The sequence below is a fragment of the Tripterygium wilfordii genome, chromosome 18 (genome assembly GCF_013401445.1).
Source record: "Tripterygium wilfordii isolate XIE 37 chromosome 18, ASM1340144v1, whole genome shotgun sequence".
NCBI classification, from domain to species: domain Eukaryota; kingdom Viridiplantae; phylum Streptophyta; class Magnoliopsida; order Celastrales; family Celastraceae; genus Tripterygium; species Tripterygium wilfordii.
In genome coordinates this window covers 9,041,852-9,069,023 of record NC_052249.1, presented here as the reverse complement: position 1 = coordinate 9,069,023, position 27,172 = coordinate 9,041,852, and the positions used below count along the sequence as shown (strand labels likewise).

The following is a 27,172-nucleotide window of genomic DNA, read 5'->3' as shown; positions in this document are numbered from 1 at the left end:
AACAAATGTCAATAGATTGTTGATCGAGTCAAAAAATTTTAAATACTAAGTACACTAGGTTTCTCACAAATTAATCTTAAGACCCTCAATCAAAAATAAATGAGGTCCTCAATCCACTAATTTCCACCTAACCCACTAACTAACTTTGACCCAACCCAACAATCATAAATCTTAGGCCATAATTTTATCTTGTCATTTGTCAAGCCCACCTGCCAAGCCCAAGCCCCTCAAATCCCCTCAATCTCTCAACCCATCTCTCTCCCTCTCCCATAGGTGATTTCGAGTATTCGACAGACGACGATGTCACTATATCAACCCCTTTCCTTCATTCCTTGATTTCGAGTCTTCAAGGACCATTTTCCCTTTTCACAAAAAGGCGGTTTTGTTGTAGTGATGAATCTTTCAAACATATAATCACGTTGCTATAAACTTTTAAGAGAATTATTCATGTTTAGTTATACTCTACTTCCATGGAGTCAACAGTCTATTGGCATTTTTTTAATCGAGAATGACATCATAAAAGTTTGTTTATGGAGTCAACCAACAAAAGTGGTGTGGGGGCCGTCCCGGGAATTTTATTTTTTTTTGGGTTCTTTAAATAAAGAAACAACAAAAAATTTGAGGAAATAGTCAATAGTAGACTGATATAGTGATATCAAATATTCATGCATGTAGAGGAAGGAAAGATTAGAAGGAATCAAGGTCCCAAAAGGCCATAAAATCGTTCCAAAAGTTTTTTTGGGATGAGATTTTATCGTCCCAAAGTGGTCCTTTTTGCCTCGTCCTTAAAAGTAAGTTGTGATGAAACAAACTTCGTCCCAAAAAAAAACCTTTTTGAGACATAATTTTATTCGTCCCAACATGTTTTTTTTTGTGACAAATTCTTGTTTGTCCCAAATTTTTAATTGTCTCAAATGGTTATTGTGACATCAATTGTCGTCCTAAAAACATGGCTTTTGCAACAATTATAATCGTCACAAAATTCTTTTATCTTGTCACAAAATCGAATTTGAGAGGACAACAGACGTTGTCCTTAATACTACGTCCTTAAAGGTTATTTTTGACAAAACTGATTCTTGTCACAAATAACTTTTGAGACATTTATTCATTCGTCCCAAATAAAGTAATTATCGTCCCGAAAGTTTTAAGTATTTGGGACAAAAAAAAGAAATTGTCCCTAAATATAAATTGTCTCAAATAATTATTATGACAACCATTATTGTCACACATACTGTGTGTTCGCAACAATTATGATCGTCCCAAAAGTTTTCATTGTCGTCGCGAAAAAACATTTCGAACACTTATTTATACATCCCAAATATTAAATTTGTCGTCCCTAATTAAAATTTATTTGGGACACTTAAATAAAATTATCTTAAAAGAACTAGTATGGAATAGTATTCGTGTCAACAACTCTCGAACCAAAACTACTTTGCAATAACTAAGATCGTCCCAAAAGACATCGCCTTCATCCAAAAACCGTCCTTAATGATCATTTGAGACGAGCAAAATTTGGCCCAAAAATATATTGACAAACTATATATATTGAAATGGTCCAACCTAAGATAGAGACAAAGTGATATTGTTTAATTACAATGAGTGGAATTAAAGTTGAAACAGTAAAATAGAATGGATTAAAATGTCAAACGACTTATTCTTCAAATGCAGTGACAGAACTAGTTCTCCAAATGCAAGGCCAAGCTGGACCATTCAAATAGTCAATTTCCTGTGAAAAAAATCATAAGTTGGACATTCAATCATATCACACACCAAGATCATATTTCAAAATAGAAAAATGAAGAAAATATAAATACCATTGTTAGTGAGAGATGGATGTGAAGAACCACCATCAGTAGAAGGATGGGAGGAATGTGCACCAAGTTCAAGTCGCGCCAAATGTTCTTGAATCCGAATATCTACTCGTCGGTTAACTGTTTCCTCCATTTCAGCCATCATTTCCTCCCGTACCTCAAAACGCAACTGCTGCCTCATTTCATCCATTTCAGCCTGAGTGTGCAACCGTTTACACCCAATAGTAAATGGTGGTGGCATCCCATATCCTAGACCACGAGAACATCACTGGCCATAAGCTTTGAGGTTTACGACTTTAGTGTTTAGAGTTTAAGATTTTAGGATCCGTTTGAAACGACATATAATCCTTTGTATAACATACACCAGTTACTGAACTGATCGCAGATAAATAGAACGTGATTAGGGTTTGAGATTATTATTTAAGTAGTTTGAAACCTCCTATAAGAGTAGGAAGCTATTGATCATTACTGCATGAACTGAACTCGAAATTATATGCTCACCAGAATGCTATCAGTCCAATACTATGCAAATGCACTTCATCTCTCAAGACTTTGGTCTCCATTAATGATTTCATATGAAAAGTTTTGGAAGACATTGCTTGTACTGGCGAATTCATGGTATTTCACAAAGATTATGTGATATTCTGAAACAATTTTTAACAATCATATCAATGGATTGATTCCATGTGTTCTAAAGTTGATAAATTTAGTAGTTCTTGACTAATTAACAACATGCAAGGCAGGGCAACTCTGTTTTTAAAGCCAGAGCAACTCTGTTCTGTTTAGGTTCTCCATAAGCCCACGAAAACTCTTCTGTTTATCCATTAACCCACTACTGCCCGTCTGATTTTCTAGTGGACAATGAAAACTTGGGTGTTTTTCCATTACTCCACACTTGCTTGATGGTTTTTCCTCTACATCAACAAATCTCAGATGTTTCTTCATTGTTTTGTGCTTAATTGATGGCTTTTCTGGCATGCCATTAAACTTGGGAATTTTTCCAAACTAGGTGCCCGTAAAATGCTATGTTTCTCCATGTGTTTACACAAATCTTCACTCATTAATCAAATAAACAATCTCAGAGCAATCACTTTTGTACCATAAATTATTTACATTTGACCCAAAAACCGCACTGAGGAATACAAAATTTGGAAAGAAATTATTGGCTCGTATTTGGGATTCAATTGCTCCACAATCAAGAAAATATTTCCCTAGTGACAGCTGCACAACTCTGCTATAAATAGACTTTTTCTACATGAGAACAGTGCATCAAGGAGTCCAACAATCAAGAACATAATTAAATTTCTTGTTATTCGAACTTTGGCATCAACGAAGGCAGAGAAACCTGGAGTATGAACTCAATTTCTTGTTTCCCTTATTACTAACTGCCTGCATTCCATTACCATTAACAGTTCTATACAAATTAAGTTCAAAAACTATAAAGAACAGACAAACCACAATATACCAGATTTAAACCTAAATCTCATCTTCATCTTCTATGTCACTATCAATGTCATCAACCAAAATTGCATCTTCATCTTCTACATCACTATCCCTGTCAAAGTCACCGACCGAGAGATCTTCATCTGCGCTACTTCCAAGCAAACTCTCATCATCATCCAACATATTATCTTGTTCGATAGTGGGATCTACGCAGTCTGGTCCCATGTCTTCTCTTTCAAGATACTCCATATCTATATGTCTGTTCACATCTACCTCATTTAATTGATAAGCATCAACCTCATTATTTGAGTAGATGTCGTCACCATCTATATCAGAATCCTCCTCCACAACTGCCTCAAGAACATCATACAAATTTCTAGGCTGTACCTTTTGAACCACACGCCAAGAACCACCCAATTTGATGTCCTTCACATAAAAGACCTGGCTAGCTTGAGATGCAAATACAAAAGAGTCATCCAAACACCATGTGCGAGCCACATTTACGCTCGTGAAGCGCCCATCATTACGAATTCCCAATTTCTTATTTCCAACATCCCATCAATCACACTTGAAAAGATATACTTGACGACCTCCACAGTAGCTCATAGAGATCACATCAACTAAGACACCATAATAATCAATATCTTCATCTCCATAAAAATCTTTAACAACCACTCCACTGTTTTGGGTCTTACGATTTTCCTCGAGCTTTTTGGTATGAAACCTAATTCCACTGACAATCGTTCCACAGTACCGCACCACATTAGAATCTGGTCCACACGCTAATGTGAACAATTCATCTGTAACTTCTTCTGAAGTTTCACTGTGCAACTTTTTCATCTGTAAATAACATAGACTAGGTAAAAATATAATATTTGAATAAGTCATCATGTTATATAGTTAATTCCCATGTAAAGTTAAGGTTGACACTTACATAACTTTCAAACCATTTAGGAAATCGGTCTCGATGCAAGGTCTCCATGGCATTTACATTTTTTCCCTGTAATTCAGCCATGTGACTCCTATAAGAATTTAAGGTTTGATGATAATTGAAGTGTCAAATTGATTATAAAATAATAAAATAAATATCCATTAGGAAACTATACTTACTCTTTGTATTTTTCCACTTCCGTGCAATTATTGAGCACATACCAATGAGCCTTTGCCAAATCTGCAAGTGACCAATTCTCATAAATTTTTGTTCCTATTGGACGAACCTTCTGTGCAAAAACAGATAGTTGTCCACCTCTCAAAAACAGATAGTTGTCCACCTCTCTTTCTTGTTACATCTTCTTGATCTCATTCACAATTTCTCTCCCCTCGGTTGAATCTCGTCTCAATGTTGTGGAGATACATTGAACAAAAGGTAAGGCATTCATTATTGATATAAGCCTCCGCAATAGAACCTTCCGGCCGAGCCTTGTTTCTAACATAGCACTTGAGAGTGTGTAAATATCTGTTTATGATGAAAACGTACAAAAAATTACATGAGAAAAACATTCTTATAAGTTTACAATCATAAGCATTAATCAAAGTATATGTATAATTGCATAATTCAATTACATTACGAACCTTTCAACCGGATACATCCACCTATAATTCACCGGTCCACCAATTTTTGCCTCGCTCGGCAAGTGAATCGCTAAGTGAACCATGATATCAAAGAATGCAGGTGGCATAATACTTTCTAACTTGCAAAGTATGAAGGCAATATCCCTTTCTAGGCGTTCTAAGACCTCAAGTTTCAAGGTTTTAGAACACAAATCCCTAAAAAAAAACACAATTGAATGATTATGGTTGCCACATCATCATCTAAGTACCCACGCATCCCAATAGAAAGTATCCTCTATAAGAAAACATGACAATCATGACTTTTCAACCCTGATATTTTACCATCTCTAGTACTTATGCAGCGAGAAACATTTGAAGCATAACCATCAGGAAACTTCACAGATTTGATAAAGTCACAAAAGTCCTTACACTTCTCTTTAGGCAAAGTGAAGCACGCTTGAGGCATTAATTGCCTCCCATTTTTATTTTCTTGTAAGTGAAGTTCCTTGCGGATACCCATAAGCTTTAAATCTTTTCGAGCCTTGACGGTATCCTTTGTTTTCCCCTCAATGTTCATCAAAGTCCCTAAAACACTATCACATATGTTCTTCTCAATGTGCATGACATCCAAATTATGTCGTAATAACAAAGTCCTCCAATAAGGCAACTCAAAAAAAGTACTTTTCTTCAACCAATTCAACTCTTCATCTGTACGCTTCCTCTTCTTATTCTGTGACTTCCCAAAAGTTACCTTACCTATATGGCTCAATTGTTCTAGCACTTCATCCCCAGATAATCCTATAGGTTTAGGCCTATGCTCTTGCTTACCATTGAACATTCTCGTCTTCTTCCGCAAAGGATGATCGAGAGGGAGAAAACGACGGTGATCCATATAAGCAGTCTTGAATCCATGCTTCAATCGTAAATGACAAGTATCTTTATTGCACGTAGGGCATGCCAACTTCCCTTTTGTGCTCCACCCAGATAAATTTGCATAGGCCGAAAAATCATTTATAGTCCATAAAATAGCAGCATGCAGCCTAAAATACTGCTCTTTCACGGCATCATATGTGTCCACACCATTTTCCCACAACTCTTTCATCTCATCTATTAATGGGCGTAGATAAACATCTATATCATTGCCAGGTGAATTTGGCCTCGGAATAAGTAGCGACAACATAAAAAATTGCTCCTTCATGCATTTCCACGGTGGTAAATTGTACGACATTAACACCACTGGCCAAATACTATATTTCGTACTCATGTTACCGAAAGGGTTGAAACCGTCACTTGCTAGACCAAAGCGAACATTCCGAGGATCTTGAGCAAACCATTCATGGTCTTTGTCAAATTTCTTCCAAGCCTCGGAATCCGCAGGATGTCGTAAGATTGTATCCTCAACAACACGCTTCTCCTTATGGCAACTCATGAGCGAAGTCGTCTTCTTTGACAAAAAGAGTTGTTGTAATCTCTTCTTAAGCGGAAAGTAAAATAAGACCTTTTTGGCCACTTTTTTTTTCTTCTTATCTTCTTGAAACCTCCATCTAGATTCTCCACATACCGGACAATTTTCTTTATCGGCGTGCTCCTTCCAGAACAATACACAATCGTTCATACATGCATGTATACGGACATATCTAAGTCCCAAGTCCCGAATGATGCTTTTTGCCTCGTAATAGTTAGTTGGCAATGCCTCCCCTTCAGGCAATGCCTCTTTGAATAAGTCAAGAACCAAGTTAAATGATTCGTTGCTCCAACTACAAATATTCTTAATATGGAGCAACTTCACAAGAAAAGATAAATTCGAGAACTTGTGACAATTCGGATACAAAGGACGTTGTGCATCTATTAAAGTCCTTGCAAATTTATCATTTTCTTGACCTACATCCCTTTGAGGTTCATCACTGCAAGGCGGTTCTCCCATTGACTTATCCATGAATGCTCCCCTTTGACAATCCCGAATCATTGTAACCATCTCATCGTTGTCATCAGCATCACCACCACCATCATCACCACCTTCATCATCCACGCTTAGGTGAGTTAATTCCTCCTCTCCGTGATATACCCATCTAGTATACCCGCGATCCATTCCCTTCATAAATAAATGTTCTCTCACATTAGGCACAGGGTGAAATTCTGTGTTCATACACTAACGACAAGGACATCGAATTCTATTGAGACTGTCTGCCTTTGCACTTGCAAAACTAATAAAATCATCCACACCGGCTTCATACTCGGGGCAAAATCTATAAGGGAGATTTGTCCAACTCTTATCCATCAATGATGTATTCCCTATCAAAGAATGGAATGAACACGAACACGAGTCAAACAATACCAAAATATATAATTGACATTAGCTATTAGGTAAAAATTAACAAATAGAGAATAAAACATAAATATGCAACTACACATCCTAACTAAGATGAATCGTGAATTATATTAAGACTTGTCCTGGTGGCAAGTACCGATCCCGCTATCGCACTATCTAGATATCATTGGTTCAAACCACCTACTACCACTACTTGCCTACCAAAAATACAAACTCATATTGCATTTCAAGTATATTTCTTGCAAGATAAGCAGTCACTGTTGCTTAGCTGACAAGGATTTTTCTTTGTTCAGCATCAGGAACAATAAAAAGAATTGTGTAGATGATGCACGGGTCTAGAAAGTTCACAAGTGTCACCAAATGATTTTGTAAAGGCATGGAATCTTAACCCAATTTGTGATGGAAAAGTGACAATGCCTTTCTAAAATGCATATTTTTTCTTTTATCACCTAAGAAAAGTGAAAGGAAATAAACAAAGACTTCAATATTCCTAACTTGGCAGACCATTGTTACACATTGCTTCACCCAAAAATTTTAGCCTGCTAAAACCAGGCGGGAGCACTCTGTCCTACATATAGCATACCCATGGATAACCATAAATTCTTAAGCTTCACGTACAGGTAATTCGCATGGGATAAGTCTTCAAAATGATTCATAAAAAAGAAGTCACTTTCCTAGATAGATCCACTAACATCAACTTCATATAATAAACTAGCAAGCAGCAAGTTGATCGAACCCAATTCTCTATACCAATTATATCTTTCATCCGTGAAGGAAACTAAAGAAGAAAGCAAGAATTTTTCTTATTTATAGCTATAAGAATAGCATCAATGGTATGGTTTTGCTGCATTACTTACACAAGATGAAGCCTCAAAACTATCAGGTTTGTAAACATAACGCGTAGGATTTCAAAAAGATTTTGTCTCACTTTCTAACAAAGGATGTTGATGTTTTATAGAGATAGATGAAGTTGTATATGCTTTTCAAAGTCATGCAAACAAATACTCACTGCAGACTACAAGATCATGGAGTTTCTTAGGGTTAGATGGATTAGAAGATGAATACATGTATGATTCGAACCAACACTAAACCAGGACAGAAAAGGGGTTTTGGAATTTAACTTTCAACGCCCTAGCAAATCAAAAATTGAGAGCCTATGACACCACACCCAGAACACCACCAGCAAAATCACTTTCTAATTAAAAAATAGATTGAATCGTAAACTCGGCTTCGCTCCTCGCTTTTGTTCAATTATAAAAAAATAACCACTTTGATGGAGATTTGTAGCATTAGTAAAGGATAAACCCATATACATACATAAATATATATATATATACACTAAAATACTATCTTCAAATGATTACTAAGTCTCGGTATTCGTACCGCCTTAATCAATCCCAAGTGGAGGAGGTCAGACATTGATGAATAACCAGTTGTTTTTTTTCTCCATAAATATGATTCTTCGCGCTAAGGAAAAGCTTTATAGCCTATTTAGGCCCTTTCTTTCCGATCCCTAAGTGTGCGAATTGGAATTGACATCTGAGGACCTTTCAGGGGCTGTCTTTGGCATAGCATCTCCTATCCTATTGAAAGGAGTCACTAAGCAAGTGCGGTTCCTGGGTCGGTAACAAAGAAAGAAAGCCAACTAGAAGCACAGCCGGGCGGGAGTAGAGACAGCGGGGGAGAGAAAAGAAGTTGCAGAGGCAGGAGGAAATACTCGACTTACAGACTCGGGCTTTGAAATTCTTAACATAGATCAAGATTGGCAATCCAAACACCCAATTCGAACCAGCAGAGCCCCGAGTTCAAACATCATACAACCTCTATCAAAATGGATATCTACATGATGAACTTGAAGAGAAGAGCAACTTTACCTTACCGGCGATGATCAAAGAGCTGCGAATTCACTTGATGAGGCGGAATAAGATTAACGGAGAAAAGGGAGAGGAGCCGTGAGAGAAAGAGACGTTCCCATAGGAGAGGAGATACAAAGCGTGTGTTTATTATTTGAGACTGAATTTTTAATTTTTGTCCCAAAAATTACAGATTATTTGGGACAACACTTTTATTTTATCCTAAAAACTATGATTATTTGGAATGAAATTTTCAAGTTTTTCCAAAAACTTTTTTGCGGGACGAATTTTAAATTCGTCCTGAAAGTACCAATTATTTGAGATGAAGTTTTCCTTTTGTCTAAAAAAATAATGATTGTTTGGGATCAAGTTTAAATTGTCACAAAAATTATTGATTATTTGAGACGGTACAAAAAATTTTGTCATAAATAGTGAGTTTTTTGGGATGGAATTGTAGTCACGTCCCAAAAAAGTAATTATTTGGGACGGGTTCCAATTTTGTCTCAAATAATAATATAATTGTCACAAAAAATATCCTTTTGGGACAACTTTTGGGATGAATTTTTTATTGTCTCAAATATATTTTTTTTGAGATAAAAAATATATTTGTCACAAAAACGCAACTATTTGGGACAATTTGTTTTTGTCATAAAAACCTGGAATTGTTGTAGTGATCCCAATCAACTCTGGTGCCTTTGTCAAAGTAATTGGAGAGATTGGGTAGCCAAACCATAAATTTACCCGATCTAAATATTGGGGATTTACATGTGTAATGTCTCATCATAATATCTCCTCATTAAAAAAAAATAGACAGAGGGGTTTTGAACTTTTGACTAGCAAATTGTGCTTTGACTAATGCTCTAACCCATTGCAACTAAGTTAAGTTATTCTCTATTTGTTCTTTTCATACTTTGTTCGATGACACTAGATTCTGTTATTGGTCTGCTACGTTTTGGTGGCTTTTTACAGTCCAAATACTTTTCAACACCCCCTACTTGGCATCCCAAGTCAAATATTGTTAAATTTGGAAGCCATTTTTGACTCTCCAATATTGTTCATTATAATTTTAGTCACCAATATTGACTACACATGGATAGTTGAATTCAACATGTAACTACCTAACAAAAATGCAAATTTATCATCAAAATGTCACAAATAAACATTTTAATGGTCACTGACCAAACCCATAACTATGATATATTTATATATATATATATATATATATAGATGCTATGTTAAGTCATAGTTCATCCCCACAACACAGCTCTTTATGGTAATTGAAACACTTGGAAGCTCAAGGTTTTGAGAGAGAGAGAGAGAGAGTTGATATATATCATATCTTCCATTGTATATCGGCTTCCTAGTGATCTATGAAGATGGATTACCAGTATATAATGGAGGGAATCATGGCTTTTGTCTTGGGGTTTGTTCTGTTTTACTTTTCTAGAACAAAGAAGAAGGCCATATCTTCAGTTTCATTTGATATTGGCAAAGAGAAAATGTTGATCAAGGAAGCTGAAAATGGAATATGCAACTCGGAGAATGGAGGAGGCGCGGATATAGTCATCGTTGGCGCTGGCGTTGCTGGTTCAGCTCTTGCTTATACTCTTGCCAAGGTTACATCAATTCCCTCTATTTTATTGAAGATGTGAAGAGAGCATTGTTGAATGAAGTGTGTGTATATATATATATATATGCTTTTGTACACTTGGTTTACAGTGTTGATTGCATTGCAGGAAGGACGCCGCGTTCATGTGATCGAGAGAGACTTGAATGAGCCTGACAGAATTGTTGGTGAGCTGCTACAACCTGGCGGATATCTCAAGTTACTGGAACTGGGTCTTGAAGGTAATTAGCATTCGCCTCGATATCTTTACGAACAATATGTTTTGATGGATTTAGCTTCACCATGAAATATTACTCCAAGGACTGAAATCCTTTGACGTGCGTTTAAAACTTGTAATAACAATCAGCAGAATTGTTTCCGACTCTAAGGGAATAAGTGTTTCTGGCTGCAGATTGTGTGAGTGAGATTGATGCTCAGCATGTGTTCGGATATGCTTTGTACAAGGATGGGAAGAGTAGTAAGCTATCATATCCCCTGCAAAGTTTCAGTTCAGATGTGGCTGGAAGAAGCTTTCACAATGGCCGTTTCATTCAACGGATGCGAGAAAAGGCTGCTTCTTTGCCAAAGTAATCATAGAGCCAGCTTTTCTCTGTTGCATAATCATATGATCTGCATAATGTTTTTCAATCTCTTAGGCTAATTCACTTTTCTAATATATTGAAACAGTGTGAGATTAGAACAAGGCACAGTGACATCTCTGATTGAAGAGAAAGGAACTATTAAAGGAGTGCAATACAAAACCAAGACTGGACAGTCTCTGACAGCACAAGCTCCACTTACCATTGTATGTGATGGCGGTTTCTCAAACTTGCGACGCTCTCTCTGCGAACCTAAGGTATATCTTTACCCTAAACTGAATGATCTAGTGGATGGAACAATTTGTTTAGTATATATTACTGGTGTAAGAAGTTGTCTTGAAAGTTCTTGGCTATTTCAAATGCAGGTCGATGTCCCTTCTTGTTTTGTCGGTTTGATCTTGGAGAACTGTAATCTTCCATATGCTAATCATGGACATGTAATTCTCGCGAACCCTGCACCCATCTTGTTCTACCCTATAAGCAGCACTGAAGTTCGCTGTTTGGTCGATGTACCTGGCCAGAAAGTACCTTCAGTTTCTAATGGCGAAATGGCGCATTATCTGAAATCTGTTATTGCTCCCCAGGTAATTAGCCCATAATTCCTTGAATCAATCAATCCATTTTACATTTTTATGTCCAATGCGGAGGCATGAACGACTAAATTCCAATATTGTTTCTTACATATGTCAGGTTCCACCTGAAGTTCATGGTGCATTTGTGTCTGCAATTGAGAAAGGAAACATAAGATCAATGACAAATAGGAGCATGCCTGCCTCTCCTTGTCCAACTCCAGGTGCACTTCTCTTGGGAGATTCATTCAATATGCGTCATCCCCTAACAGGAGGTGGTATGACTGTGGCGCTTTCAGATGTTGTCGTACTTAGGGATCTCCTCAGACCTCTACATGACTTCAAAGATGCAGCTACACTCTGCAAGTATCTCGAATCCTTTTACACGCTACGTAAGGTAAGCTGATCAATGTGTAAACACATACAACAAAGTAGTTACAGTTAATTAGTTCCACACATTGTTTTTGATTAACTGAATATATAATATGATTTGTACTTTGCAGCCTGTTGCATCAACAATAAACACACTAGCAGGTGCTTTGTACAAGGTCTTCAGTGCATCACCTGATCCAGCAAGAAACGAAATGCGACAAGCTTGTTTCGACTACTTGAGCCTAGGAGGTGTTTTCTCTGATGGACCAATATCTCTACTTTCTGGTCTAAGCCCGCGTCCGCTGAGCCTAGTCCTCCATTTCTTTGCTGTGGCAATCTATGGAGTCGGGCGCTTGCTCCTCCCATTCCCTTCACCAAAACGCTTGTGGATCGGTGCTAGATTGATCTCGGTACATATCTTCCCTCAAAAAATTTCATAATTTCCTATCAAAATACGCCTTTAAAATCTCCAATAACTGGAATGTGCATTTTTTGGTGTGTTTTTTTTTTCCAGGGTGCATCAGGGATCATTTTTCCTATAATAAAAGCCGAAGGAGTTCGACAAATGTTCTTCCCTGCAACAGTTCCTGCATATTACAGAGCTCCCGCGCGCTGCTAATTGAAAATAAGGAACAAGAAAATTCAGCAGAAGGAGCTGTGTTGCATTTATGTATACATCTAAGTACACCATTTCATTGTACTACTGATCATATAATTGATTCTTTTGTTCAGATTGCTTTAAAAAAGAGCAGAAAATGTACACTGTATATCAGTTTATCAGATATAGAAAGATACTTCAATTTTGAAAAATAGATTTCTCCTCTTGAAGTTGTAATACTTCCCTTAATAGACAATTTATACACCATTGATTTTAGAATGTTTCTTAGTAGATGAGAGTCTCTCTTTCATAGCTTTTTTTTTCTTTTTCAAATAGGGATTTGGAGAGCGGGTAGGATTCGAACCCACGACCTAATGGGTGGGTGATCCTTTACATGTAATATGATTGTCGTTCAACCAACGGCTCACTTGCTCTCTTTCATAGCATTTACCAATTCCTTTGAACATATAAAATTTGTCACATGATTAATCTTAGTCGTATGAAGTTATCAGTCGTCTGCTGCATAATTTACTATCATTTTTTTTTTGTAATTCCCACCAGCTTCCTTTACATCAGTCAACATTGACTACTATTAGTTAACTCATCTTGCAAGTATTTCAACTTTCAGCTACTCATTGGATTTTGGTTTTATCTTTATTTCATTTTCTAGTGATTAGACTCGTGCGTTGCTCGATGAAAAGCTACATAACAAAAGGTTCCGATACATTGTGATTTGTGAAACATCACCTCATAGAATAGGAATTTTTTGAATTCTCCACGATTGGAGTTTACGGTTAATATAAGTGTGAGAAATCAAAAGACAATGTAATAGTTTGAGATTACGTGCAATATTCTCTTGTTTTGTTTCTAAAGTTATAATGAGTTTGAAACTGGGTATATGATATAGGGTTGAAATAAACAAAATAAAAGGTTGGAGTTACGTACCATTTATACCAGCTAGTAGAAATCATTTTGCAACATTGTCCGATTTCGACTACGAAATTTGACTTGTTAAAGCGAAACGGAGTTCTGAATTGAACCAGGTGCCACCCTCATCGTTTCGGGTCTCAAACGGGTGATTTTCTGTTTTTAAGGATATTTTATAATTTTACATTTTACATTTTAGCTCATAGTAGGATTGTAGTCGGCCCTAGTGGTTATCATCTATCATTTTATTAGATATATCAAAACGCTAGAGAGCTTTTCTCTCAAATTTCTAATGGATTCCAGTGTGTTTGTTTTCGATCAAACGTTGGTTTGACTTTTTCATTGTTCTACCTGTGTTAGTATAAGCTAAATATATTGACTAAGTACATTTGATCCACTCAAGTCCCTCCCATTCTCAATAGTCAAATGATCCAAAACAGCTATAAACATAAGTTATTCTCTAGTTTGTCCTTCTATGCATGTTCAACAAAAATTCACACATTATAATACATAAAAAAAATGCATGTTCATGTTCAATGAGAGAAATTCTGATATTTTTATTTGTTCTGTTGTATTCTTTGGTCCATCACCCCCTGATTCCAATCCACAGTTTTCAAAACTTTGAAAATATTTTCAATCTTCCTCACATAATTTTATTTTGACTACAATTTAAGCTTGTGGAAAACAATCTATTATACGATAATGGTTAGTTAAAAATGCACAAAAAAAAGCCAAAACTGCTTTCATCTTTTGAGCTACCTAACACCTAGCTGTATATGTATATATATATATATATAAACGCCTCCTCATGGTTGAACCACACAACAAGCCTCTCACGTTTTAGCGATTAATTTAGAGGGAGAGTTTGTTGTATATCATCTCTTTCAGTATATATATTTATAGATGGATTATAAGTACATAATGGAAGGAATTATGGCTTTTGTTTTGGGGTTTGTTCTGTTTTACTTTTCTAGAGGAAAGAAGAAGGCCACATCATCAGCTTCGATCGATGTTGATAAGGAGAAAATGTTCATCAAGGCATCTGAAAATGGAATATGGAGCTCAGAGAGTGGTGGAGGTACCGATATCATTATTGTTGGTGCTGGTGTTGCTGGTTCTGCTCTTGCTTATACTCTTGGCAAGGTTACATTTTTTTTTCCCTCCTATTGATGACTGGAGCATGCAGTCTTCATTAAGTGTGTTGTGTATATATATATATATATATGCACGCCTTTAGTCTACTTGTTTACGTTGCTGATTGTTTGCAGGAAGGGTGGCGCGTTCAAGTGATTGAGAGAGACTTGAATGAGCCTGACAGAATTGTTGGTGAGCTGCTACAACCAGGCGGATATCTCAAGTTAATTGAGTTGGGTCTTGAAGGTAGTTAGCATTCTCCATATGTTTTAGCAGAAACATAGAATCACTTGTCATTGTTTCTATCAAGATGTCAATATTTGATTCTCAGAAGGTATAATGTATGTTTGTGGGTGCAGATTGTCTGAATGAAATTGATGCTCAGCGTGTGTTCGGATACGCACTCTACAAGGATGGGAAGAGTGCTAAACTTTCATATCCCCTACAAAGTTTCAGTTCAGATGTAGCAGGAAGAAGCTTTCACAATGGCCGTTTCGTTCAACGAATGAGGGAAAAGGCTGCTTCTTTGCCCAAGTAATCCTTGTTTCTCTTTAAATCTAAAGAACCACATGTACTGTTAATTCATAATATTAACTTTCAAGCTTTATTTTGCAGTGTAAGGCTAGAGCAAGGTTCAGTAACATCTCTGATTGAAGAGAAAGGGACTATTAAAGGAGTTCAATACAAATCCAAGGCTGGTCAAGAGCTGACTGCACATGCTCCCCTTACCATAGTCTGTGATGGGTGTTTCTCGAATTTGCGACGCACTCTCTGCCATCCCAAGGTCTGACATGACTTGAAACTTAGATGATTAAGAAGTTCACGACGTGGGAAACTTTTTCTTATGAAATAATCATTGTGTTAAAAGTTCTTTACTGTTTCAATGCAGGTTGATATACCTTCTTGTTTTGTTGGTTTGGTCTTGGAGAACTGTCAGCTTCCATATGCAAATCATGGCCATATAATTCTCGCGGATCCGTCTCCCATCTTGTTTTACCCTATAAGCAGCACTGAGATCCGCTGCTTGGTTGATGTACCTGGCCAGAAAGTACCTTCAGTTTCCAATGGCGAAATGGCTCATTATCTCAAAACTGTAGTAGCTCACCAGGTAAAACATAAACAAAGAGATCATCTTCAGCAGCAATCAATCTTTGATGCTTATGTCTTAATTGATAAGAGTGATTTGTCCATGTCAGGTTCCAGCAGAAGTTCATGAAGCGTTTATATCTGCAATCGAGAAAGGAAACGTAAGAACGATGACAAATAGGAGCATGCCTGCCTCTCCCCATCCAACTCCCGGTGCACTTCTGATGGGAGATGCATTCAACATGCGCCATCCTCTAACCGGAGGTGGTATGACCGTCGCGCTCTCTGATGTCCGTGTTCTAAGAGATCTTCTAAGACCTCTAGATGATTTAAAAGATGCAGCTGCACTCTCCAAGTATCTTGAGTCCTTTTACACACTGCGTAAGGTATGCCAATGACCATTAGCTGGTGATGAATTGCCAAATAGTACTTTACATTGTTTCAGATCATTATATGTATGTCATGATTTGTGCTTGCAGCCTATGGCGTCGACGATAAACACACTAGCAGGTGCTTTGTACAAGGTCTTTAGTGCATCACCTGATCCTGCAAGAAAAGAAATGCGACAAGCATGTTTCGACTACTTGAGCCTAGGAGGTGTTTTCTCCAACGGACCAATATCTCTGCTTTCTGGCTTAAACCCGCGTCCATTGATCTTAGTACTACATTTCTTTGCTGTGGCAATCTATGGTGTTGGACAACTATTGCTTCCATTTCCTTCTGCAAATCGAGTCTGGATGGCTGCCAGACTGATTTCGGTATGTATAATCATAGTCTAGCCTTTCAAATATCATTCGCTTGTAATCAATTTAGATAGAAAATACTGATTGTCGACTAAATTGTTTGAATGTTAAAAGAGTTTGAAATTTCATTGCAGGGTGCAGCAGGGATCATCTTTCCGATAATAAAAGCAGAAGGAGTTAGACAAATGTTGTTTCCTGTAACAGTTCCAGCATATTACAGAGCACCCCCTGTACATAAACAAGTCTGAAGAATTGGAGGCTGAGGAGTAGAGCATGGCAGATTAGGTGATTAAGTTTTTTGACTACATGATTGCTTGCATCATCAGCAAACCGCGATGCCGGTCTATATCAGTTCCTTTGCTTGGATTCTTATATAAGAAAATAAAGGGTTGTATAGATAAAATCTGAGCATCTCCAATCAAGCAGAAAATTCTGCAACTGATAAATATTTTCAATAGAATAAAAAGTCCATCAAGAGATGATTATTGTAATTTCAACCCTGTTCCATTGCTCTACAAATTTAGAAAACAATGGCAGAGGCAGCTGCATGGATCTTTAGTTTAGAAAGGGAAGCCATTAGCATCCCAGATCTCACTTGTATAGCTCCCTGAATCTTCTACAGGCTTCTACTACATTGGCTCGGTGCCCGAAAGCACTAATCCTGACAAAACCTTCACCACCAGGACCAAAACCACTCCCGGGGGTAGTAACTACATGGGTCTTCTCAAGAATCTCGCTGAACACGTCCCATGAGCTTCTTCCAGGGAAGTGAACCCACACATATGGTGCATTCTTTCCGCCATACACCTTAAAACCAAGTGAACTAAAAGTCTCCATAATTATTTCAGTATTTTCTTTGTAATATCCAATCACCTCACCCATAGCCTGCAAGGGATCGAATTCACAGATTTATTAGTTCCAAAACTCCATCAATATATTCCAAGGAGGACATCAGAATATTAGGAAATAAGTAACTCTACAAGCTAACTGATCACAAGTATTCCATATTTTTGTAGCTTTTGGACTAAGCTACTGATAAGAGAATGGCAATGAACTAACCTTGATACCGTCTTGTGAAAGGCAAGCCAGACCACCAGCTTGTGAAATATTAGATGCCCCATTAAAGCAAGTGCAAACAATACGGTTGAAGTCCTTGGCAACTGAAGATCCATCTGAGAAACGAAGCTCTTTTGAAATAACAGTCCAACCTAGACGAACTCCAGTAAACCCGGCCAATTTGCTAAACGATGAGGTCTCAATTGCAACCTGCAATGATTGTAGGTAGTATAGGTACATTAACATAACACATGTCAACTAGGAAAAAAATCACAACCCAACCAGTGGTGTGCATGGTACAAACAGGTGTTAGTGTTAAGTTGTTAACCAGTGTAAAAAGAAAGTTATTGGCACCAGTTATCTCAAGAAATTTACTAGATTCAAATCCTAATTCGAATCTGTATATGTTTGCATTATTTTATTTTTCTTTCAAAAGAGAATTGTCATATAAAATATCAAGAAAACAACAGTGAAACTTCACAAAGGTTAAAAACACTACATGTCCAGGAGATTTGTCTTATAAAAAAAATTAATGAGAAGGCAATATAAAGTAAGAAAGTTTAATTACAAGCCAGAATTACCTCTTTGGCTCCAGGAATTTCAAAGATCGACCTTGGATTGTCATCAGACATATACATTGCATATGCAGAATCATAGACTATGATTGACCCATTGTCTTTAGCAAACTTTACTAGCTGTGTCAGTTGCTCTCTTGTTGCAGAAGCACCAGTAGGATTATTTGGGGAACAGAAGACTATGATATCTGTTCGCGAAACTTTGGATAAATCAGGAAAGAATCCATTATCTGGTGTACAGCTCATGTATTCAATTCTTGCAAATTTCTCAACATCTTTCTGAAACTGTCCAGTCTGCCCCATAATGACACTGGAATCTACATAAGCCTATAAAAGAAAAGTTCAGCAGTAAGATTGTAACCACCAAAGACAATCAAGATCAAGCTATTAGCTTCTCAAACGTAAGCATTCATCAAAAAGGAACATGGAAGAAGTATCTAACAGACTACCTAAATGAAGGAAACATGTGTCCAAACATGGAAGGCAAATTACAAGACAGAATTATAAATTAACTTTCATTCTCAAATACCTAAGTCAGATCATTGATACAATCAAATGCAAATGCACATTTTGTGAAGAACTCTACTTGAAAAAACAGCGAAAGGAGACCATGGAATGAGTGTTACTTGGGTTACAAATTAATTAAGAGGTCCACCTTTTTCCTTATTCAAACTGTATGTTAAGGCATAGTAGCCTACAAAAGCATTCTAAATAGAAAACTCTATGAAACAAAATACAAGTATTCATTCAAAAAAAAAAAAGAAACAAAATACAAGTATTAGAGTCGATCACACGACATATCTAATTGAATACAAGAGTATTACATGAAAAGAGGAGAGACTAATGGAGAGAGGGAAAATACAATTTATTTTCAGTTTACAGATATATAATTACCGGGTATGAAGGATCTTGGACTGCCATTGTAACACTAGATCCAAAAACAATCTGCCAAACAGATAAACCAAAATGAACTCCGTCAATTTCAAAGTGATAAGTGGCTCATTATAAATTGAAGCACTATTCATCATTCATTAACTAAATGGCATTCATTTAGGGCAATGCAAATCACCTGAGCATGAATACATATAACCGAGGAAAAAGAACATCACTTGAGACAAATGGGAGTCTAAACAAATAAAACAAACCTGAAGACGGGATATGTCACACTTCGCACCATCTGAGACAAATATATCACCTTCCTCTATGCCAAGGTCTTTATAAAATGTGGAAGCAATTGCAGTTCTCAACGGCTAGCAGATTTAGAGGAAATTGTTAGTCTTCAACTATCACAAATTCTATCATGAAGGTATGCAGAACACGCCATAAAATCTCAATTGCAGTTCTCAATGTCTTTATAGAGGTGAAAACTTGCAATCACGACTCTATTTCCTCAACACATTGTTTTTGACAAGAAAATATTTGACAAGAAAGAGCAGATGCATTGGCAGGCAAACTATATAAATGGAACTTTAATCAAATATCCCAATGAAAAAAGTCAGTTGGAAATCAGGATTACCACATACTTTTTCACCCTGTTCAGCACCATAACCACTGTAACCCTCATAAGTTGACAAGGCTTGTGATTTCTGCCAAGATAAATCGATTTGCATTATCAGTCACCAACAGGAAAATCACAAGAATTCAAACATATTAAGCCACAAAATAATAGTGTCCATCAAAAGCACAGTGAAATCATTATATTTTGCACTGCGGAATTAATAATGTCCCTCCGCGACACCCCCCTCCCTCCAACCTCAACCCTCTCTCGCGGGACTTCAACCTATACTAGTACACATTCGTTTTGACTCCAGATGTCATAAATTATAACCCGTACCTTTAATTTTTTTTTTTGAATGACCCATACCTTTAATTCATGAGTTGTACACAAACAAAAGAGCCCAAAAGAGCGAGACAAGTTTCACAAAAGCACGGCTGCTTTATTAGCAAAGTGAACTCAGTACCTTTTGCATTGCATTAGTAATGAGTTCTGGAATGGGCTCGGTAGTGTCACCAATACCAAGGCTTATGATTTGAGCTTCAGGGTACTTCTGCAAGTGCGCAACCTTTCTTCGAGCAACCTACTTTCACCAAAAAGAAAATGAAAAAGACCATAAAAAAAAGAAAGTGATTTCTTCTATTATATACCACAAAAGTATTAACTTGCCAGTTTTAAGAGGTAAATATAGACAGTCGAGAGAAATCCAGAAGAATTTTGGGCTTTTAAATTTTTTTTGTGATAGATGCTTCCTCATAAACGAATTACCATTTTCTCTATCATCGTATTGGTTTAAGAAATTTGAAAATTTTCCATTTTTCAACTTTTATCAGTAGAAGTGCAAGCAAATTTTGGTTTAAGAGGTAAATATAAACAATCGAGAGAAATCCAGAAGAATTTTGGGCTTTTAAATTTTTTTCATGATAGAAGCTTCCTCATAAACAAATTACCATTTTCTCTATCATCGTATTGGTCTAAGAAATTTGAAAATTTTCCATTTTTCTCCTTTTATCAGTAGAAGTGCAAGCAATTTATCGTATGCAGTTTCTCTCCTTAATCAGTTTATATAAAATGGTTTAAATTACTTGAAAAAGTTCATTTTGCTTTTGTGTGCATAGAGTTACCTCAAGATATATTCCAGAAGAAAAATAAAAAAAATAATTAAATTTACTTCACACAAGTATTTAAGAGTCAGATTTAAACTATGTAGTCTCATAGTTCCAATACGATGTGGCAGGTTTAAAACAAATGTAGCCTGAGGAAAATATGTGCTGTAATTGTCATTTCAGAAGAAAAAAAATTTAAAAAGCATATTACAACTATTAACAACACCAACAAATCTAAAAATATTATATACAGAGTGCTTACAGACCTCTGGAAACAGGTAACCAGCTTGAAGTTTGGCAATGTTTGCATTGCGAGATACATTTGTCTTGTAAGCTTCACAAGATACAGTAAATATCTCAGGCGTTTTCAAATGTAAAATATCTACAAAGAAAAATGCACGATAAATCCTCCCTACCATATTGTGAAGTTTCATCTTGTTTCCTTGTACCATTTTCACAATTTTCTGTTTCTTTGTGCACAAACATGACTTTGTGATATAAGTATGGTTCTCATTCGGTTAAATAAAGGAAAGGCCAGTACGTTGAAGGTTTCACCAGTGAAAAATTTACGAAAACAACCACTACTGTCTTACAAAAAATATACTGAAACCCAATCACACACAAACTGTGTGATAAAACAGTTTTTTTCTAATTCCATCATTGTGGTATCAAATAGCGTCAATAGTCCCAAGGTTGCCAAAAATATTTTCTTCATTAGCATTTGACCCACAAAAGATGGAGAATGTCAAACTACATCGCTGTGCTTATTCCATCGGAATCTCCCACAAAGTGAAATACAGACAATAGTTTGAAACATCAAAATGACAAGCAATTAAGTATAAAATCCGTACCGATAATCTCTTCTTGTGGTACAGCAACACATTTACATGTAGCAATGCTTTTCCCAGGAAGAGAAATTCTCTGGGGTCTGAAATAAAATCCCAATTTCACATTAGTAAATAACCACAATTCACCACGAAACAAGACACCCAAACAAATAAGAAGCTGAAGCCTACAAAACAAACAAGCTTGCAACTTTCGCTTGCTTCCAAAGAAAAATAGGAAAATACAACACCTTTCGAAGACCAAACAATCACAAAAGCACAAAATAAAAAATAAAAACCATACCTTACATGAAAATTGGAGTTGGCAAAGAAAGCAGAGGAAGACGAGTAAATCGAAGGAGTAGTGAGATGCTGTGAAACAGACATTTTGAACAGCGTCAGCAAAAACAAGTGTGCAAGCAGAGATGGAGGCGATAGGACTTGACTGACTGACTGAATGCTGTCGGAAGCTGAAGCGCAAATAGGGAATTTGTAAACCTACAAACTGCACAAAACCCTAGCGTCAACCAAGTCCAAGTTAGGATAACAACGGATTGGGTAGTTTTTCAATTAAGGAATATCAAAAAACCGTTTCCATTTACACTATTGTATACCAAAATGGTTTACAAAATTATTTGAATTTTTAATACCAAAATCGTTCCATAAACCGTTTATCACCGGATATCCATTTTTCACCAAATATTCGTTTACTATTTAACTTTTCATATGTCGGATAATCATTTCTAAATCTACAAATTCAAACTCTAACCCGCCCTGAACTCAAACGTAAAACCCGAATCATACATTAAAAACATAATAAAATAAATAATTAATAATTAATTATGATTTTATTTGATATTAAGTATGATTTATCTTGTAATGTTATATCATTTGAATAATTCAAATTAGTGTAATTTATAATTTTATTAGTATGATTAATAAATGTATATGCTTTAATATGTTTTATCATGTAATAATTTAGTATCTTTTTTTTTTTGGGAAAGTGATAATTTAGTATCTTAATAGTATACCTTTATAGATTATTTATAATATTATTATTACAATTAACTTTTTATTAAGCGACTCAGGTACTCTAAATCCAGCATCAAAAACCAAACCCGAACCTAAATCTTGACGGGTTTGAAAATCAAAATCAAAACCATAACCATTTCCAAGCCCTTTATGAATGGTTTTTGGGTTTTAAACAGATCGGGTATCTTACGAATAATGTTTGGGTTGGTTTTTTTTTTTTTTTTTTTCATCTCTAACCAAGTTAAATGGATCTTCATCAAAATTTGATTCCCAAAAGTTCTCTAAATTTATGTGGCATTAAAATAATCATTGATTAAAAATATATATATAGGACTCACTTCACATCCAACCCTCCACATTAAATGGGATCTTTTTAAGGGTCACTTTTTGAGATTTCAAGCATTATCTCAAAAAAACCACTCGTTGTTAAACGGATGGTACCATTCAAGCTCTGCCGCGTCAGTTTATCGAAACCCTTGCTGACGTGGCAGTAAATTATACTAATTTCGGCGAAAATGTATCGAAATTAATTGGGCTGGGCCTTAGCTATGGGCCCAGTGATGTCGCGACCCAGAGAGAATCCAAATTGGGTTCTTACTTTTTATGCTCTTTCGTTTCTTCTTCAATCTTCCCTGCCCAAGAAGGTCGTCTCTCCCTGTCTTGTTTTTTTTGGTAGATAAACATCTCGCTTCTCGTTAATTGGCGTTTGATCTCTGTCCGATCGATTCTCTTCCAGCGCCGGCGGCTGGTTTTTTCTCAAATTTGTTTTGGTTTCAATCAGGTATTTCTTTTTTGCTTTTGCCGTCAAAAAGTGTGTTCCTGATATTTCTGAGGCGGTTGATTTCTGGTTCAGTGTTGTAGTGATTGGATTTAGATGGGTTTTGGATTATTTGGGGAGGAGGGGAGCTGTTATTGTTAGTATTTTGCGCTTATTACCAGCTTTAGGTTCTTATATAGAATTTCACTGTCCTTTAAATTCTTTCACTGGATTATGGACTGAACTTATGAAGACAGAAAATTGAGCTGAAAATAGGATAGCTTAGTTATAAGCAACACAATTTTTGAGTATGGTACTTTTACTGCCTTTATGACATCTTTTATAGAATTTCTTCGTAGTTTAAATCATGTCACTTGACTTTGAATTTGGCTGGAAGATAAAAACTTCAACAGAAAAAAAGAAAAAGAAAAAGAATGTGTAGGTTTTTTTAGATTCCCTTGCATTATAAATGCCTTCCTTCAATGCTTTTGTTAATTTGTTTGGCTTTTGGTAGAGAAATTGAAAAGAAACTACATGTTTTGTAGGTGTCAGCAAAAGCAGTGGGCTTGACAAATTAAGATTTTATTAGGCTTAGAGTTCTGCAGTGGACAATTTCTGGGATGTTAGAAATTGTTCATATTGGGATTTTCACTTTGATTATTGAGTGATTGGTCTTAGATATTATAATTTTCTTCTTCTTCTTTCTTTTCTCTTTGGACGTTGATCTCTCTAAGATTTAAAAACTGCACTTGAATTCAAAAAGGATGTATAAATAAACACCACTCAGTAATTTTCTTAGCCTATGCGAGATTCCCTCATCTTTTCAGTCCAATACTATTGCTTCACGCTATGTCTGAGCTATAGTTTTTGCTCTTCCAGCCTCCAGGGTTAAATGGATCTTGACACAGAGAATAAAATAGCTGCAATTCTTTTGCGAGAAGCTGCAGAAATGCGTCGAGAAGCAGAAAAGGAAGGTGTATTGGCTTATCTCCGACAGCCTAATGTAAGGACCAAGCCAAATTCACGATTTCTCACGGCAACTGTTCTTGGGGTGCAACAAGGTTAGCTTTTTTATCACTTTATTATACTTTGATTGTCTTCTGTTTGACATGATCATTTGATGTCCTATAGAAAGGGAGAAACAAACTCATTTTTTTTAGAGTTTATATGCAGTGAAAATACTGATTTGAGAATAATTTTTATCAGCCCACTTTTCTCTTTTACTGGTGACTTGAGGTATGTGTATGCATAAGGGGTGGCTTTAAGGTTATGGCTTAGATACATTAAAATGTGCTGAAATCTGAAATTATATGAGCAAACTCTTTTTAAGCAACAGATAGCCAAGGGTGGTGAAACTCTTTGATTGGCTTGAGAGTTTGGGCTGTTTTTTTGTTATTTTATTTTTCCATTTTTCTGGCTAATGCTGATATGTTAGAACTTTGGCCTCTGTGCATTGTGAATCCAGTTTCTAGACTGCCACAGTGCTGCCTTGACTTTCCATGCATGACTAGATGATCTTTTTCTGTTTGTCAGAGTTGATTTGGAGCCACTGTGTCTCTAATAGGGTCCTTCTGTGAGCACATGTAAACTTGTAAACTAAAGGAAATTTTAGGTGTCTGTAGAAGACTTTATTTGATTTATCTTTTTGGAAAAAAATTTCCAACTAATGCTATGAATGTATTGGTGGCTCATTTCTGCTTGATTTTGGCTTCTATTTACAGCAAATCGAGCTGTGGAAATGAATGAGATGTGGCGTGTCAGGCAGAAAGAGCGTGAGTTAAATGATAAGCTTAAAGGGAAACCAAGAAATGAGAGCCGCAATGACAGGAACCAAAAGGATATTGGTAACTATCCCAGAAGTGAAAGTAAGAGGCATGCTATAGCTGATGAGAATGCGAGTGCTTCATGTTCATCGAGTCGTGAAGTAGTTGAGTACTGCCATTCGAGGGACGATGATGGTCTTAGGGACAAGGAGATTGAGGAATTTTTACACTCAAGGTAATTAAATACTATGTGTGTGTGCGCGTGAGCACTCACGTTTGCCTGTTGCTTGTGTTCATCTGTGGCTGGTTCGCTAGATTCTAGATGGAAATTTTCTTCCCTTCTCCCTTAACTTTCCTGCTTGTTTCCTATTGAATCCAAATTATCCAATAATTTTTAAATCTTTATTTCTACCCTATGGTCTATAAGTCCATTGAGGGTTTTAGAAATTGAACTCTGGAATCTTGAGTTGCACAGTGATTAAAAAAAAAAAAACTCTCTAGAAGAATATATTCTTGGTATTTGACTAACTTCGATTTATAAGACTTTATAATTTTTATTTCTCATTTGAGACAAATGACAAAAAAAGAGAGTAAATTATCTACTAATGCTGCTGATTATCTTCAAAAATAGCAGATAATTGGGTGCATGGAAGTATAAAATGATTTTCAAGTGCTTTAGTTTGATGTTGAAGTTACTCGAATGTATGGAGTGCTTTTGCTAATTAAATAAGGAGGCATATAAACATATATTCTAAGGCATCTGTGTGTGAGGGTGCTCATAATTTAAGTGAGAACGGAAATTTTTGATGGCCTGACACCCATACTTTGTTTATGGCAGGGTTAAGCGTGGCCGGGGTGCTATAGGTTCCAGGATGGACGAAACTGGTCCTTACCCTCCGCCTTGTTCGGACTCCAAGGACGATTTGTCAACAAGCTCTTATTTGAGGGAACACCGTGTTATATACGGTCCAGATAAGCCATCTTCACTGAAGTCTTATGGATCATCGGATGATGAGCTTGAAAAGAAGAGGAAGAAGGCAAAAAGGGACCAGCTCTCTAGCAACTCAAACGAGAAGTACTATACAAGGCACAAATCTAAACACAAGACGAGGGAAAAGAAAAAGAAGAGGAAGGAAAAGAAGGGGCACCGCAAGTGAAGTCCCTTACGGGCACTTGTTCTCCCTCAGGTGTATCTGATAACTGTGCTAGATGAAATCTGCATGACGATTCTTCTTGTAAAGGGATTGTTTTATTCATTTCTCAGAGCTCTTTTACATGAACAAATCTTGGGAAATAACTATGGCCTTAGTTTATTTCTATGGTGAAATTATTATTCTTTGATTCTCCATTCTCCTGAAATCGCCCTTAGATATATAATTAAGGCCATAATGATCTGCTTGAACTTTCGATCCCTGCATAGTTTCCACTTGGTGATGGCTGTTGAGATGGGAGCTCCCTATCTTAAGCATATTCTTTGTGCTGGTTGAAGGATCACAAATTCAGCTTCAGTGCTGGGGGCAAGTCGATAGAAAAGCAGATGCATAATGTCATCAAAAAAGTGCTAATAAAAACTGACAGGCTGGGGATGGAAAAGCTATAGCAAATAGATTGAGTGGGAACATTTTGGTTATGCATCTTATTTGATTCGGATAAACAAGCAAAAACTACTTGCCATGCATGATAGCCAAGCAATTTGGATGTAGCCCATCAGCTTCTGCTCAACACTTGAAAGTTGATTATGACAAGTGCGTGGTGATTCTCATTTTTGTATAAATCTGTCGGCACGAAAGTAAACTTGAAGGTGGTTATTATGAGTGGATCTGATAAGGTAAATTTAAAGTAGGTTACTCTGAGTGGATCTATCTTATCATATCTTATCTGTTTCATGATTGATTATTTAGGCGCATGGATTGGATTATTTTTGTTATGTACACACGGTCTAA

At 36.5% G+C, this 27,172-nt stretch overlaps 5 protein-coding genes across 12 annotated transcripts; 3 read left to right on the top strand and 2 right to left on the bottom strand.

Annotated features, from left to right (window-relative positions):
* Window positions 1-1,511: 1,511 nt before the first annotated feature.
* On the bottom strand, window positions 1,512-9,208 carry LOC119984621. Of its 7 annotated transcripts, none has more exons than XM_038828653.1 (6): window positions 9,009-9,208; window positions 4,827-7,097; window positions 4,365-4,710; window positions 4,189-4,254; window positions 1,815-4,094; window positions 1,512-1,726 (listed from the first exon to the last, which is right to left on the bottom strand). In XM_038828653.1, the coding sequence occupies exon 2, from the start codon at window positions 6,949-6,951 to the stop codon at window positions 5,101-5,103; it is 1,851 nt and encodes a 616-aa protein (XP_038684581.1). In that variant the 5' UTR covers window positions 6,952-7,097; window positions 9,009-9,208; the 3' UTR covers window positions 1,512-1,726; window positions 1,815-4,094; window positions 4,189-4,254; window positions 4,365-4,710; window positions 4,827-5,100. The 7 variants fall into 7 exon arrangements, with proteins under 7 accessions (XP_038684581.1, XP_038684584.1, XP_038684586.1 ...); XM_038828656.1 differs by having other exon boundaries at window positions 1,848-4,094; XM_038828658.1 differs by lacking the exon at window positions 1,512-1,726 and having other exon boundaries at window positions 1,814-4,110; window positions 4,365-4,425; window positions 4,501-4,710.
* A 1,030-nt stretch (window positions 9,209-10,238) lies between these two features.
* On the top strand, window positions 10,239-13,010 carry LOC119983769 (squalene monooxygenase SE1-like). Its single transcript, XM_038827496.1, has 8 exons — window positions 10,239-10,603; window positions 10,724-10,835; window positions 11,006-11,180; window positions 11,281-11,449; window positions 11,558-11,776; window positions 11,883-12,158; window positions 12,265-12,543; window positions 12,648-13,010. Exons 1-8 carry the CDS (start codon window positions 10,358-10,360, stop codon window positions 12,750-12,752), a joined length of 1,581 nt encoding a protein of 526 aa, XP_038683424.1. The 5' UTR covers window positions 10,239-10,357; the 3' UTR covers window positions 12,753-13,010.
* Window positions 13,011-14,459: 1,449 nt separating this feature from the next.
* Window positions 14,460-17,118, top strand: LOC119983278 (squalene monooxygenase SE1-like). Its single transcript, XM_038826936.1, has 8 exons — window positions 14,460-14,801; window positions 14,927-15,038; window positions 15,152-15,326; window positions 15,408-15,576; window positions 15,682-15,900; window positions 15,989-16,264; window positions 16,358-16,636; window positions 16,756-17,118. Exons 1-8 carry the CDS (start codon window positions 14,562-14,564, stop codon window positions 16,867-16,869), a joined length of 1,584 nt encoding a protein of 527 aa, XP_038682864.1. The 5' UTR covers window positions 14,460-14,561; the 3' UTR covers window positions 16,870-17,118.
* LOC119983279 (LL-diaminopimelate aminotransferase, chloroplastic) lies at window positions 17,035-22,246 on the bottom strand. Its single transcript, XM_038826937.1, has 10 exons — window positions 21,982-22,246; window positions 21,705-21,781; window positions 21,120-21,187; window positions 20,214-20,330; window positions 19,776-19,838; window positions 19,398-19,502; window positions 19,147-19,197; window positions 18,259-18,579; window positions 17,681-17,887; window positions 17,035-17,506 (listed from the first exon to the last, which is right to left on the bottom strand). Exons 1-10 carry the CDS (start codon window positions 22,062-22,064, stop codon window positions 17,213-17,215), a joined length of 1,386 nt encoding a protein of 461 aa, XP_038682865.1. The 5' UTR covers window positions 22,065-22,246; the 3' UTR covers window positions 17,035-17,212.
* Window positions 22,247-23,323: 1,077 nt separating this feature from the next.
* LOC119983281 lies at window positions 23,324-26,577 on the top strand. Of its 2 annotated transcripts, none has more exons than XM_038826941.1 (4): window positions 23,324-23,779; window positions 24,346-24,527; window positions 25,188-25,464; window positions 26,068-26,577. In XM_038826941.1, exons 2-4 carry the CDS (start codon window positions 24,359-24,361, stop codon window positions 26,384-26,386), a joined length of 765 nt encoding a protein of 254 aa, XP_038682869.1. In that variant the 5' UTR covers window positions 23,324-23,779; window positions 24,346-24,358; the 3' UTR covers window positions 26,387-26,577. The 2 variants fall into 2 exon arrangements, with proteins under 2 accessions (XP_038682869.1, XP_038682868.1); XM_038826940.1 differs by having other exon boundaries at window positions 23,325-23,490.
* Window positions 26,578-27,172: the final 595 nt, after the last annotated feature.

Bases quoted from the DNA above. Each gene is read 5' to 3' on its own strand.
- LOC119984621 (XM_038828653.1), bottom strand. From the start codon at position 6,951: ATGAACACAGAATTTCACCCTGTGCCTAATGTGAGAGAACATTTATTT.
- LOC119983769 (XM_038827496.1), top strand. From the start codon at position 10,358: ATGAAGATGGATTACCAGTATATAATGGAGGGAATCATGGCTTTTGTC. The intron at 10,604-10,723 runs GTTACATCAATT...ATTGCATTGCAG, and splicing joins TTGCTTATACTCTTGCCAAG to GAAGGACGCCGCGTTCATGT. The intron at 12,159-12,264 runs GTAAGCTGATCA...TGTACTTTGCAG, and splicing joins CCTTTTACACGCTACGTAAG to CCTGTTGCATCAACAATAAA.
- LOC119983278 (XM_038826936.1), top strand. From the start codon at position 14,562: ATGGATTATAAGTACATAATGGAAGGAATTATGGCTTTTGTTTTGGGG. The intron at 14,802-14,926 runs GTTACATTTTTT...GATTGTTTGCAG, and splicing joins TTGCTTATACTCTTGGCAAG to GAAGGGTGGCGCGTTCAAGT. The intron at 15,577-15,681 runs GTCTGACATGAC...GTTTCAATGCAG, and splicing joins GCACTCTCTGCCATCCCAAG to GTTGATATACCTTCTTGTTT.
- LOC119983279 (XM_038826937.1), bottom strand. From the start codon at position 22,064: ATGTCTGTTTCACAGCATCTCACTACTCCTTCGATTTACTCGTCTTCC. The intron at 19,503-19,775 runs GTATGTGGTAAT...TAAATCTGCTAG, and splicing joins GTGCTGAACAGGGTGAAAAA to CCGTTGAGAACTGCAATTGC. The intron at 17,888-18,258 runs GTAATTCTGGCT...CAATCATTGCAG, and splicing joins AAATTCCTGGAGCCAAAGAG to GTTGCAATTGAGACCTCATC.
- LOC119983281 (XM_038826941.1), top strand. From the start codon at position 24,359: ATGGATCTTGACACAGAGAATAAAATAGCTGCAATTCTTTTGCGAGAA. The intron at 24,528-25,187 runs GTTAGCTTTTTT...TTCTATTTACAG, and splicing joins TGTTCTTGGGGTGCAACAAG to CAAATCGAGCTGTGGAAATG. The intron at 25,465-26,067 runs GTAATTAAATAC...TGTTTATGGCAG, and splicing joins GAGGAATTTTTACACTCAAG to GGTTAAGCGTGGCCGGGGTG.